At 42.5% G+C, this 13,272-nt stretch overlaps 1 protein-coding gene across 1 annotated transcript; it reads right to left on the reverse strand.

Moving 5' to 3' along the window:
- Positions 1–11: 11 nt before the first annotated feature.
- On the reverse strand, positions 12–9,360 carry LOC140283264 (uncharacterized). Its single transcript, XM_072377998.1, has 10 exons — positions 9,030–9,360; positions 7,809–8,890; positions 7,075–7,147; positions 6,454–6,559; positions 5,592–6,062; positions 3,763–3,857; positions 3,509–3,593; positions 3,111–3,165; positions 1,535–1,838; positions 12–1,430 (listed from the first exon to the last, which is right to left on the reverse strand). Exons 1-10 carry the CDS (start codon positions 9,301–9,303, stop codon positions 211–213), a joined length of 3,765 nt encoding a protein of 1,254 aa, XP_072234099.1. The 5' UTR covers positions 9,304–9,360; the 3' UTR covers positions 12–210.
- Positions 9,361–13,272: the final 3,912 nt, after the last annotated feature.

Below are 13,272 nucleotides of genomic sequence, written 5' to 3' on the forward strand. Positions count from 1 at the left end.
CAGCCTGCCAGATCACAACAGAGGTTCTCAAGCTCTCAATTTAACACAGAGAAACTCAAATGTTCCCTTCATGAGAGTAGGGAGAAAAAAAAAGGGTTTTAACAAGAAGTAACTTCAGACAGAACCAGACTCAGAAATGGCAGCCAGAAACAACTATTTGAGCCTTTGTGTGACAGGAAGTTTAGACTTTTAGCGCTGGGCTCAGGTGTCCTACTGTCCTGTCTCATCATACTGACGGACAGTGGAAATGACCAGGGGGGCGGAGTTTAGGCCCCCGACGTTCGTACAGGGGCAGAAATATGGGAGGAGTCTCTCAGCGAAGTAGCAGCCTGTGAAGGAGTAGAGGAGATCTGCAGTGTCTACGTCATAAAAGGAGACCAGACCTTTCCAGTAATCCACAAACACCCCCAGCTTCTGAGGATGTGCCCTCAGAGTCAGACACACTACAGGGGTGTCGCTAGCCTCGTATTCATCTCCGCTCCTTAAACTTATAGTCCAGAAGCCATTTTCAGGTTTGAGTGTGATTGATCCCTTCCTGAAAACGGACTCTGTGCTGACTCCTACGCTCCAGTCAGTCTTCCCCTCCACCTGAACCTCGTAGTAAAAGTTTCTTAAGAAACTCTCCCTTCCTAAAACACTGCAGCAGTCATTAAATCTGTCTGGGCTGTCTGGGAGATCCTGGGTCACATCGCCGTGATGTACTCGTTTGCCATCACTGGACAGAACGAGATCGGGATGAGCTGTATCAGGATCCAGAGTCACATCCACTGCACACTGCTGGACTCTCCTCAGCTTTGCGATATTTTTCTTGTTGATCACAGGACAGATGATCAAAGGGGCGGAGTTTGTGCCATTTTGATTAATATAGGGATGGAAGTATGGGAGGAGATTCCCGCTGAAGCGACAGTCGCTGAAGGAATAGAGAAGATCTGCCGTATCTACGTTATAAAAGGAGACCAGAGCATCTGGATAATTCACACACACTCCCACCTTCTGAAGACGTGACTTCAGCGGGAGTCGCACTGAAGGGTCGTCAATAGCTTCATACACTTTGTTTCTTAACCATATGGTCCAGAAGCCTTTGTCAGGGCTCATATTGATGTGTCCCTTCCTGTTGATGGACTCTCTGACCACCCCTACAGTCCAGGCAGTCTTCTCTTTGACCAGAACCTCGTAGTAAAATATTCCTGAAGAGAATTTCTCCTTTCCTAAAACACTGGCACATTTGTTAAATCTCTTGGGGCTGTCTGGGAGATCCTTGGTCACATCACTGTCATATACTTGTTTCCCATCTCTGGACAGGACAAGATCGGGATGAGCTGTATCAGGATCCAGAGTCACATCCACAGCAGACTGCTGGACCCTCTCCAGCTCGTCTTTGTTCGTTGCAGCGTCATCTGTCTCATTACCAAAGGAGTTGGCCTCCAACTCTAAAACCAAGCAAAGCACAGTATGTAGACAGAGCAACAGAAGCCTTTAGGCTCCATGACTGGTGAGATACATGTGAGGTTGCTTTTACTTTTCTCTGACTTACCTTCTGGTTCTTGGTAGTTTCTCAGGCGATCCACTAGACCATTCTGCCTGATTTCTTTTAAAATATTCATTGTTATCTGCTTAGCTCCCGGACTCTTATATCTCCCAATCATGAGATCAACAGTCTTCCACCTTTCTGCCCCCTCCAGCTCAGCTGGTGGGATGCCAGTATTGCCTTCCAAGACATAGTTCTGCTTCAACCGCCACTTGAATTTCTGAAAGTCGTCTTGTTCTAGTTCCTGCAGAATGTTCCAGAGCTCCAGGGAAAGCTTAGCCATGTTGTCTCTGTCAGTCCTGGCAATGTTCTGCATAGAAAGAGAAGTGATTAACTGCACTTATTGCAATTATGAGTTGAGTTAAAATGGTTTTGACTTCGTCATCTTTTACAGAAATCAGCCAGAACATATCTGAGCCAACAACATTGTTCAAGGATCAGAATAAGTTAGAAACTGATCATTAAGTAGTGACCAGCATCACTCTGGAGACTAATGCAGAGAGAGAGAATGGAGTGTTGATCCTCCCGTATTTCTGTACATTTTGCCTTTAAGGACTCAGACTTTCTTTTAATCTCTTAAAGTGTCCTGATTAATAGTTCTCCAGCTTTCTGAAGCTCTTTCAGAGATTTTCTTTGGACATTTTCTGCTTTTTCCCTCATTCTCAGTCCTTGTACCTGAGCATTTTCAGAGGAATGTGTTTTTTTCTCTTGGCATATCTCAGCATGGTGTGCAGTGTGTCCTTAAAACATTTGAGGAAACTGGACAAGTGGAGGACAAAAGAAGAAGTGTCAGGCCTAAAAAACTATCTACAGCAGATGAACAGGATCTGAAAGTGATGTCCTTAAGAAAGAGGAAAGAATCCAGCTGTGACCTGACAGGACCTGAGAGATGCATCTGGACCTTCAGCTGATCCATCTACTGTTGGCCCAAGCCTCATCAGAAATGGTCTCCATGGAAGGGTGGCTGTCAAGAAGCCGTTCTTAAGGAAGGGAAACAGGGAGAAAAGGCTGAGCTGTGCCAAATGACACAAGAAGTGGACTGAAAATCAGTGGCAACAGGTCTTATGGAGGAATGAATCCTCCCCAGAGCCCGGACCTCAACATTATTGAAGCAGTGTGGGATCATCTGACAGAGAACGGAACAAAAGGCAGCCCACATCCAAAGAAGAGCTTTGGGATGTCCTTCAAGAAGCCTGGAGAACTATTCCTGAAGACTCCTTAAAGAAATGACAGAAAGCTTGTCTCAGAGGGTTCAGGCTGTGTTGGAGAATAAAGGAGCTCAGACCAGATATTCACTTTAAAGGTGCTGAGAACTGATAAAAAACTCTGTTTTTATCTTATTTACTGTATCTACATTTGTGTTTGTGCATATTTAAATGTTCAGTTTTTTTCTGCAGTATACAGAAGTCCGGGTTGGTTCAGGATGTTACACTGTACTGTCTTCATATAATTTGCACACCAGTCAAACTTAAAGTTTAACGTGGTTTTAAAAGATGAATTTCCTTTTACCTTGCAACCATTTAAACAGATGTATTCAGCTTAAGATGGACACCCCCCCCGTTCCCCCGAGCATTTACAGCACATCATTCAGCTTCAGCTTTACTTTGGGTTTGCCATGGTTACACGTTTTAGGAGTTTAGGAGGTTAAACAGCTAAAGTGCTGCCTGGGATCAGTTCCAAACAGTAAAAATCACCCTGTTCTTCACTCTGAAACATTTCCAGCCTGCAGGATCATTCCCTTCTGCTTTCCATGCACAGCTTTTTAATTTCTATCAACCTTTGCTCTTACACTGCTAACAGAATTAGGCTGGAAATGCCGTTACACTTGAACAAAGAAAAACAAAAGACTTACCCAGTTCAGCCCAAGACATTTCCATGAATGTAGAAGGCATGAAGAATGTGTTAAGATTCCATCTTAACCTAAAATTATCCAGATAAAAGCACGTTCCTTAATATGTGGGAGGCAGTAAACGGTCTTGCTTTCGACTCTCTGAGTAACTTCCTGTTTTGCGGAAGGTCAGAATCTCCTCCTCTTCCTTCATCACTCCCTCCAGATGATGCAACCCTGCGAGTTCAAATAATGCTGTCAGGGCAGGCTGTATATGATCCGCTCCACAACCAAAACCTTTGCTTCTCAAACTGTTTTATTTCTGCTAAACATTTAGTGCAACAGGAGGCATGCTGTACAGGAGACACAATCAGTCAGGATAACAGGCAAAAAATACAGTTTTTACTTTGCTCTTCCTCTTCTAAAACATCTCCCTCGGGCTCTGAGTTGTTTACAGATAGGAAAGATACCACGTTCTCCTTTTCTGCAACCGTAGGGGTTCTGCTCATACAGCACGAGCATTAAAGGGCACGTTGGATATCTCATGGTGAGAAACTGCTAAGACTGGGAAAGTGACGTCACTTCAGTTATCTTTGCAACAAGCAGCTGTTTTCTAATATGTTCCACAAGATAAACAGCTACTTAAGCTTTGACGTGATGTAGTTTTGTGTATAAACCGGCATCTGAGAGTTTTTAATCACTCTAACTCTTCACTTTTTCAGTTATCGATACAGTTGAATCCAAAACTCTGAGAGCACATTATAAATTTGACATATTTTCATGAACATTTGGAGATAAAAAAAAGTTGGATTCAGAAAAAAAAAACGGAGCTCTAACCTGTAGCTTTATTTCCATCTCAGCAGTTTTACAGAACAAACATCGCTGATCATTTTAACGTATAAAAGCTCAGATTTGGCTTCACTTGTGTCCTTCTGCTCAAGCAGCAGCCTCGCTCATTCCAACAGACTAGCAGCCATCATTTCGTTGCTTTAATTGTGCCTGTGCCTCATGTTTTCAGCAGAACATTGCAGGCTTTGTAGCACTGTGACAGTAGGAAACATGATCAGAACTTATTATTCTGAACAGATGGACTTTCTCACATCACATCATGGATGGAGCTCCAAAAGACTGGAAACTGGATTAGTTTCATCCAAATAAATCAATATATCTGTATTATTCTTTGCTCTCCCAGTGGTAGAATACTTCATTACAAATGCAGAACTTACTAAATAAATAATGGAGACTCCAGTCAGCAAAAGTCCTGTCATGCAGCAGCTGTCTTCTGTCTCAGAGGACAAGGAGCGTTTCTGAAACACAAAGACCACTGGACAGGCTCAGACAAACCAGGGACATTCAGTCAGAACAACCAGGGGTTGACTTTGTTCTGATCAATCTACAGGACGGACAAAGATGCAGTCCGAAGCACACCATTTACACATTTTATATGAAAGAAGTGGGTGCTTCAACTCCTCGGTGTGAGGAAGAGACTCATCCCCGACCCGGGTGAGAACAAGGGCCTCCAGCTTTGGAACAAAGCAGTTTCATCCCAGTTGCTCCACTCTCAGCTGCAAACCTCTCCAGTGCGCTCTAAAACCTGGCTGCATATGTTTAAATAGATATTTTTTCTAGCCCTGCTGGCAGTTGGTGGTATTACACTCACTCACTGGCTTCATGACCTTCCATTTGCACGAGAAAAGTGGAACACATATTTCTGCCCATTTGTTCAAGATGTAGCTGCACAATCCATAGTTGGCAAATCATCCCTAACACTAAACATGCACTTTCAACACCTAAGCTAACCCTTAGAGTGCGTAGAGGGAAGGCAGTCTATGTGCTGACGAAGAAAGTTGATGAGCCAGCAAATCCAAACTGTATCTATGTAACGAACAGAGAAAGAAAATCTTTGTGGTTGAACAATTTACAGTGTGGACCAATGTGAGACATCCTGTCCTGAGATCAGGTGCTCCAGTGTCAGTTAGAAACATTATTATTGTTCTTGTTGGCAGTTCAGGTCATTTTCAGTGACATATTTGGCCAATTAAAAGCAGAGTTGAAGTCTAATCAGCTAACGTAAGGAAAACAGTAGTTTGGGCGGAGTTTGTGCCATTTTGATTAACATAGGGATGGAAGTATGGGAGGAGATTCCCGCTGAAGCGACAGTCGCTGAAGGAATAGAGAAGATCTGCCGTATCTACGTTATAAAAGGAGACCAGAGCATCTGGATAATTCACACACACTCCCACCTTCTGAAGACGTGACTTCAGCGGGAGTCGCACTGAAGGGTCGTCAATAGCTTCATACACTTTGTTTCTTAACCATATGGTCCAGAAGCCTTTGTCAGGGCTCATATTGATGTGTCCCTTCCTGTCGATGGACTCTCTGACCACCCCTACAGTCCAGGCAGTCTTCTCTTTGACCAGAACCTCGTAGTAAAATATTCCTGAAGAGAATTTCTCCTTTCCTAAAACACTGGCACATTTGTTAAATCTCTTGGGGCTGTCTGGGAGATCCTTGGTCACATCACTGTCATATACTTGTTTCCCATCTCTGGACAGGACAAGATCGGGATGAGCTGTATCAGGATCCAGAGTCACATCCACAGCAGACTGCTGGACCCTCTCCAGCTCGTCTTTGTTCGTTGCAGCGTCATCTGTCTCATTACCAAAGGAGTTGGCCTCCAAATCTAAAACCGGTCCTGGAAAACACCTGGAACCACAGAGAAAAAGAATTAGCTGACAGATATCTTTCACATATTGTCTTGTAAACGTTCTTTTGTAGGTGACCGTCTCTGCTTTTGATCGACGCCTCATTCTGACTGCAGGAACCTTTTCCATGAATCAGCATCTTTTAGGTGGTCAATTGAAACTATAAAATTTGAAACTGGAGGGAAAAAAAATCTTAAATTTGAAAAGTTACATCAGAGTGAAAATTTGAGGAAAAATAATTAAACCGAACTTATATTTATTCTAAAAACACATTTCATTTCATTATGACGGATTTTAGGTCTCCTGCTTTCTCTCTCTGATCTGGATCCGAAAGTCTGATGAATTGTTTGAGGAGACTACCTCATCTACCACTTATATAACCTTAACTTCACCTCAAATCTCGCAAGAGCGGGATGTAGCCTAGCGACAGGATGGAAAGGAAGAAGGTCACAGATAGGAAAGACACCAAATTGACCCGTTCTTCTGGCTTCAATGGTTCTGCTCATATGAGCATCACAGAGAATATTTGATATTTCAGGATGAAAAACAGCTAAAAGTGACAGAATGTGAGTGGAAAAGTGACAGGAAAATATATTATTTTGACCAAGGCCCGTTTCATACAGCTCATTAAGGCCTCAGAAAATTGTGTTGAATTGTTAAAAAATGACATCTTAAATGAGTATGTCTAACAGATATATGTCAGACTGAACTGTGTGTCCAGTAGTTAAAGAGTAAAAGACAGACCAGATCAACTACTTTGTACAAAACATCACATCATGTTCAATTCTTTTTCCAAAAGTGGGTTTAAATCCTCACCAGGACTAAATATATTTGTGTTGTCAGCAAATAATACACATTGGAATGGTGTTGTGTAGTTTTTCAGTGTTCTGGATGATTTATTTGTTTGTATTTCTTCTTTTTCCCATGTTTTGTCCAGTTATTTGTTCTATCCTGTAAATGTTTCCCATATAAACTCACATTATTATGCTGCTTCTGACACCGTGACATCCTACTGTGCTGCTGACTCCTTTCTTCCAGACCGTTTCCTTTAAACATGTCAAGGCAGGAACAAACATTCTCATCCCTCTGGATACAATCCACAGTTATCTTTCACCACTCTGTGATTTCCAGCGGCGACCCAAATATCAAATTCAAGCCACTAAACTTGCCTTCGGATTGAACCCAACAAGATTAGGGGCGTCTTTTTCTACTTTCATGGATCTCTAAAAACATCCATCTCTTCTAGGTGTTGCCCATCTCCTAACTAACACATTCAACATGCATAATGCCCACAAACGTCGTACTTATTTATCTTTTTATGTGAAAGCAGCTTTACAGGAACACTTTGGGGGCCAGAAGACATTTCAACATGCAGACTGGTGAAGCTGGAGATGGAACCAGACACCTTCTGACTGGAAGAAAAGCATCGCTCCTCCTGATTTACACCAGCCCTCACCTTCCTTGGCCCCTGTACGTTTCCCCAGTTTTCTTCTGTACTGAAGCTGAAATTGTATGGCAGAAGAAGTGTTTGGTTCTGATGATACAGCACAGAAGAAGACAGTACAATTATGGGTGTAGAAAACGTGGTTTCTTTATTGTTCTGTACATTACTGCGTTTCATCAAAGAGGAAGAAACGGTGATATTCCCTGATAGGAAGCCTGTCCCTCATCTCCAACATTACCCATGAGTATTGTTGACAAGCCTTCATTACTGTGGCTGATGACTTTGGTCTACTGATCAAATCTAGTCAGTGTAACTGACAGGAGAGATGACCAGAGGGGCTGAGTTCAGACCCGCATGAGAAACACTGGGACTGAAAAATGGATAGAGTTTCTCTGTAAAGGAGCATTTTCTAAAAGAGTGAATGGGTTCTGCAGAATCTACGTTATAAAACAAGACTGAGCCCCCCTCATAATCCACAAACACGCCCACTTTATTGAGTGGAGCTTTTACATTGAGACAGACAGCAGATGCTCGGTATTTACCTCCCTCTCTCAGACAAATCGTCCAGTGACCGCTTTCGGGGCTCGATTTGATCGATCCTTTCCTGCTGATCGACTCTTTGACGACCCCTAAATCCCAGGCGCTCTTTCCTCTCACCTGAACCTCAAAGTAAAACCTTCCTGAGGAAAAGCTCGGTTTTCCCAAGACATTGACAGCAGAGTTGAATCTTTCTGGGTTGTCTGGGAGATGTTGCTCCTCGGAACCACAGTGAACCTGCTTCCCATCATCGGACAGAACCAGATTGGGATGTGCTGTACCAGGATCCAGAGTCACATCCTTTGCAAACTGCTGGACCCGGTTCAGCTTGGCCTTATTCAGGAGGTTCTCCATCTCTTTGTCGATCTTTTTCTGCAGTTCCTTCACCTGGGTCATCACAATAGTGCCATATGATGGCAGAGAGATGCGTTCTTCTGTCAGGTTCTTAGGGGCGCATGGGAAGTTTTGGAGGGGGTAGAGGTCATCCTCTGTTAGGGGGAGGTGGTCCACCTCAGCGGCTCTCTTGGTCAGCTCAGAGATGTCCTGCTCCAGCTCCTGGATGAGCCCTTCCGCCTGTTTCTGTGTCGTTCTCTGCTTTTCCTCGATCTGTTCGATGACGTCAGCCAGACTTCTCTGAATGGACTCGGCTAAAACAGTGAAGACCGCCACGCAGTCTGCGGTCTGTCGATCTGAAGACTTCCTGCTGACCTCCGCTGAGCGTTGAATCTGACTGATCATCATCCGTCTCTCCTGTATCAGCAGCCGGATTTCAGCCTTTACCTGCCCTAGTTTGGCCTTCTCACTGTCAGATTGACTTTTCAAACAAGAAGAGTCAATATTCTTGAGGTCTAAATCAAAGCAGAGCAGAAAATAACTGGTCAGTCTTACAGAAATCTCTGTTCCCTTTAATGAATTCCTTTTGAACTGCTATCACACCGACTCTGAACCGTGACAAATATGACTCCAATCATTTTCTCCTGAACTCACCTCTCAGCTCTAAGTCGTTTAATAAATGCTGACTCAGATCATTCCTGTAGATCTTCACTAAAATCCCGGAGGATTTGTGGACAGCTCCAGGGCAGCCGTAGTTTTGCACCATAAGATCCACCGTGTCTTGCCGGTCTGCCCCCTCCAGCCGGGCCACTGGGATGGCTGAGAAGCCGTCTTCTGTACCACCGTCTTTTAGGAACCACTTGAACTGCTTGAACTCTTCATTTGTCAAGTTCTGCAGAATCTTCCAGAGATCCTCCCGAGTCGTCATCCTGGACCCAGAGACTCACTTGGACCAAGCACTCCTGTAAACCATGTATCCACACAGAGAAACCGAACAGTTACAACAGCAAAGACAAAATCTGTTTGATAATGAGTTGCAAAGTCTGTTTGGAAAAATCAAGACAAGAAAACCTGATATAATCCTGCTGTTTTGTGGCCAATTAACACTGGTCAGAACAAGAATGAAACAATCAGTGAAAGGAAAGCATCTTAAAATTCAAACAGTCACAGAAAAAAAGTCCTTTCCAGGTTTTTAAATGAAGCAAATCCAACCTCAGGTGAGCAGCATTAAACATGTAGATCCTGGTTCCACCATTTAAAATGCAGGATTCCCTCCGATGGAACCGGCTAAAAGTTTTATTCGTGTGGCCGATGCTGTCTCAAACAAGGTAAAAAGAAGACCAGATTTTGTCCCAATGAAAGGAAAAAAGAACTCTCCAAACGCTCTAAAAAGACCTGAAATGATTCCGAGGCGAGCTGAAACATGCTCGATCGTTCCCAGTAAAACGGTATTTTAATCACCACATCAAACATTTTTTCAAAGCTAGTCTGCTACACGAGAGTGAATTATAGCTTCGAGCAGCTCGTTTTCAGGGACATACTACCTGAGATCACAGCTGTCGTCTCTCTTCTTTTGCCTCTACATGAAATGAGGTGAAAAATGCAGGTGAATGTGGGTAGAACATGTGACTGAGCATGAGGAAGACACTTCCTGTATGTCCCTTACAACAAGAAACACGTGCTGACACGACTGTAGTTGTATTAGCCCTTTTTGAGTTGCCATAGGAGGAAAAGGAGAGTTTCTGGCATGGAATAAAGAGTGAAAGTTCAAAGGATGGGTCACTTACTACAATCAGACAGGAAATCATGTGGAAACCGTCCAATGCTAAGGGAACATGTGTGAATGCTGCTTCCAGTCTATCCAAATTAATGAACTATAAGTCAGGTGGAAGAAGCTTCTTTTTACATCTAAATCAGCTCTTTAATATTTGATCTCTGCAGGGATATTGTGAGGATGACTGAATGCAGTCAAGCTGTGACAGTGGACGGTTAAACGTTTCGGTTTTCTTTTAAGACAGACAAGAGCTCAAATGAACCTTTGAACCTGACTGGCCAAACTAAATGTTTCTATAGCAGCCCAGGAGGGTCAAACTAAACTAAAGCTCAAATGCGTGTTTTTTCCCCAGCAGCTGTAGTTTGTCAGAACATAATATGACTGATGGACCTGTAGGAAGGTGTTTCTGAAATAGCCTTTACTTAATTCTCCAAATTCAGAGATTTCTAACTGCTGAGGTTGGTTTAGTTTTCCCTTAAACCTCAGGTCTGTTGCGCAGTAACTTATTACCGGTACCTTTGTTGATAAAGTTTTGTTTGAATCGTGCTGAATAGGGTTTGAGCAGATTTAACCTAAAACGTTTGACAGCAGCAAAAGAGGATGTTTAGTTCAGCGTGTGACTGTTGGCGACACGTGAGCAAGTTTGGAAGAGAGGGGGAAGCCTTTGAAAGATGATTGGACCAAAGCTGTTTCTTTCTGTTTGATTATGGAATTACAGAGAGCAGATTTAACACGCTGACTTAAGGGAAACTGTATTTTCTTTGTGTTTAATAAGAGAAGCTTAAGCTCTTTTGAATGATGGTTTATTGGAGCTGTAACCCCCCCCCCTTCACTTGTCCCTTTAAGACAGAGTTAAAATATGAAAATGAGGGTCAACTTAAACTAGACTCGATGAGGAGACTGCTGATTACCTGACTCAGTTTTTATTTAGACCTGTAATGTCTACCCCAAATAACAACAGACTGAAGGTTTAAAGAATGTATATTATAATAAAGATCCTTCACATGATCATTTAAAAAATAGTAAAGTCAAGTGAATCCTGCATAGAAAATATTACAGTACCAAATCTGGATTCACCATATAGTTGTGTTTAAATACATTTTCTTAGTTATTTGGACCACAATTGAACCAAAAACATATAATGAAAATAACTAAAACCTCTGAGATCTCAGGTATTTTAAAGTGAACTGTCCCAAAAGTTCAAATGAATGGAAAAAATAGGCCTAAATAAATTAAATTTAATTAATTGAGTGCACTCAAAGTCCTACCAGCCTCTTTAACAGCGAATGTCCAACAGCGTGATGGGGATGAAGCTGAAGATAACCGAAGGGAAACAGGCTGGAGATGGATGACAAGAGAGGGACCGAGGACTGACGACCCAGGTGAAGTAACTCTGTGAAGGTTGTCTTCCAGAAGCAGATAACATGTCGCTAACTTCTCAGCTAAAACTGGAACATCATTAGCAAGTTAAATGAGAAATTGACGCTTACATCCGTTTATGTCCTGCTGCTCAACTTGCAGCTCACCGATAGTTTTTTTCCTAATATCTCTTCAGTTTCCTGACTTAAAGTTTCTTTAATCACTTCAATTCTAATTATTTCTCTTTAAGCTCGCACATCATGCATCGAGATGCACACTCCTGTCAGCTTTTTGCTCACCGAAAATAGCGCTAAAGCATTTCCACCTCTATTAAAAAAGGACAATAACATATGCACACCTTTTTTTTTGAGAAGATGTTTTTACTGCTCCGCTCTTCTGAGATAAACAGTCATGAACTTAAATTTTAAAGAACATTTAGAACAAAAAACGTATCATATAAAGATCACATTCAAAACAGCTACAAATAACCTGGAGTTTAGTTGACCCTGGTTACAGAGCTTTGGAACCAGCATCCATTGGCCATCAGTGATAATAAACTTTAAGGCACTTAAATCTAAGGGTTAAGTCGTTACCCTTAGATTCAACTATGACTCCATTATTTCCAGCTGCCATTCACTGATTGTAGATACATTTGCAGATATGTATGTAGATGATGTCAGGTTGCATAGAGCACATTTGTTGCCTCTTTTGTTGATGGTCGACTTGCTAGTGCAAACTGCTTTAACTAACATGTAAAACGTGCCATTTTTATGCAGCATTAAAGGACACCAAGGATGCATCGCTTTTTTTTTTTTACCTCATTTTAAGGCATTTCCTGATCGATAACATGATGTGCCGACAGCACTGCGTATCTTACTGCTACCATGACTTGTTACCTTTAAAAAATGCTTCCACTAAACCATTATGTTGACCTGGCCTCTAAAATGTATTTTAGATTGTAATAAAATCCTAGCAATGGCAGAGGATCCAGACAAACCTCCAGCTGAACATGGCTGTAAATAGTGTTTCAGGCGAGTAAAAAAACTTCCTGAATTTAGAATCATAACCATCAGCTGTTGGTTTAATGTTAGATATCAACCAGCTGAGGTTTAAAGGTCTGTGGTGAGTCCATCAGTGACAGCTGAAGCCAGGTTTGTGTAGATGTGTAGACTTACCAGAATCAAATGTGACTAAAAACCTAAGGTCCAAGCTCACGTTGTGCCTCAGAGCTTATCACACACCTTTGAGCTTGTTCAGCTCGCTTCATAGGGACGATGAGAACAGATAAAAGTGGGAGGGAACTGTGGACATGCTGGTTGTACTTCTGCAAAGCTGCCACCAGATGGCAACAAAACGTAACCATTCTGTGCGAAAAGGTTCCAGTGGTGATGATTCGCAGGTAAATGACTGACAGAAGGTCGGTATGCCTCATAATTAGGTTCACAGAAGGGTTGTGGTAGGGTTGGAGTGACATTTGTCTGTGTTATCTTTCAGGTTTGATGCCACATTTACAGAAAGTCCTGATTTAAGAGTTTCTGCATTTCAAGTGTGTAACATTTACAGGTTGCATCCCTTCCAGGTGTTTGGTCAAAAACTAACTTTCATGGGGCCAACAGCGGGTGAAGAGGCAGTTTAAGCCATGTTCTCCGGTGGTCTGAGCCTGGAAGTTTGTTCTAAATAAACCGGCCAACAGCGGGTGAAGAGGCAGTTTAAGCCATGTTCTCCGGTGGTCTGAGCCTGGAAGTTTGTTCTAAATAAACCGGC

This window comes from Leuresthes tenuis, unplaced genomic scaffold (assembly GCF_036924035.1).
Source record: "Leuresthes tenuis unplaced genomic scaffold, fLeuTen1.0.hap1 SCAF_23, whole genome shotgun sequence".
NCBI lineage: Eukaryota > Metazoa > Chordata > Actinopteri > Atheriniformes > Atherinopsidae > Leuresthes > Leuresthes tenuis.

Bases quoted from the DNA above. Each gene is read 5' to 3' on its own strand.
- LOC140283264 (XM_072377998.1), bottom strand. From the start codon at position 9,303: ATGACGACTCGGGAGGATCTCTGGAAGATTCTGCAGAACTTGACAAAT. The intron at 3,858-5,591 runs GTGTGTGAATTA...CTGTATGAGCAG, and splicing joins CGTCTTCAGAAGGTGGGAGT to AACCCCTACGGTTGCAGAAA. The intron at 1,839-3,110 runs GTGCTGTAAATG...CTTTCTATGCAG, and splicing joins TAAAGCTGAAGCTGAATGAT to AACATTGCCAGGACTGACAG.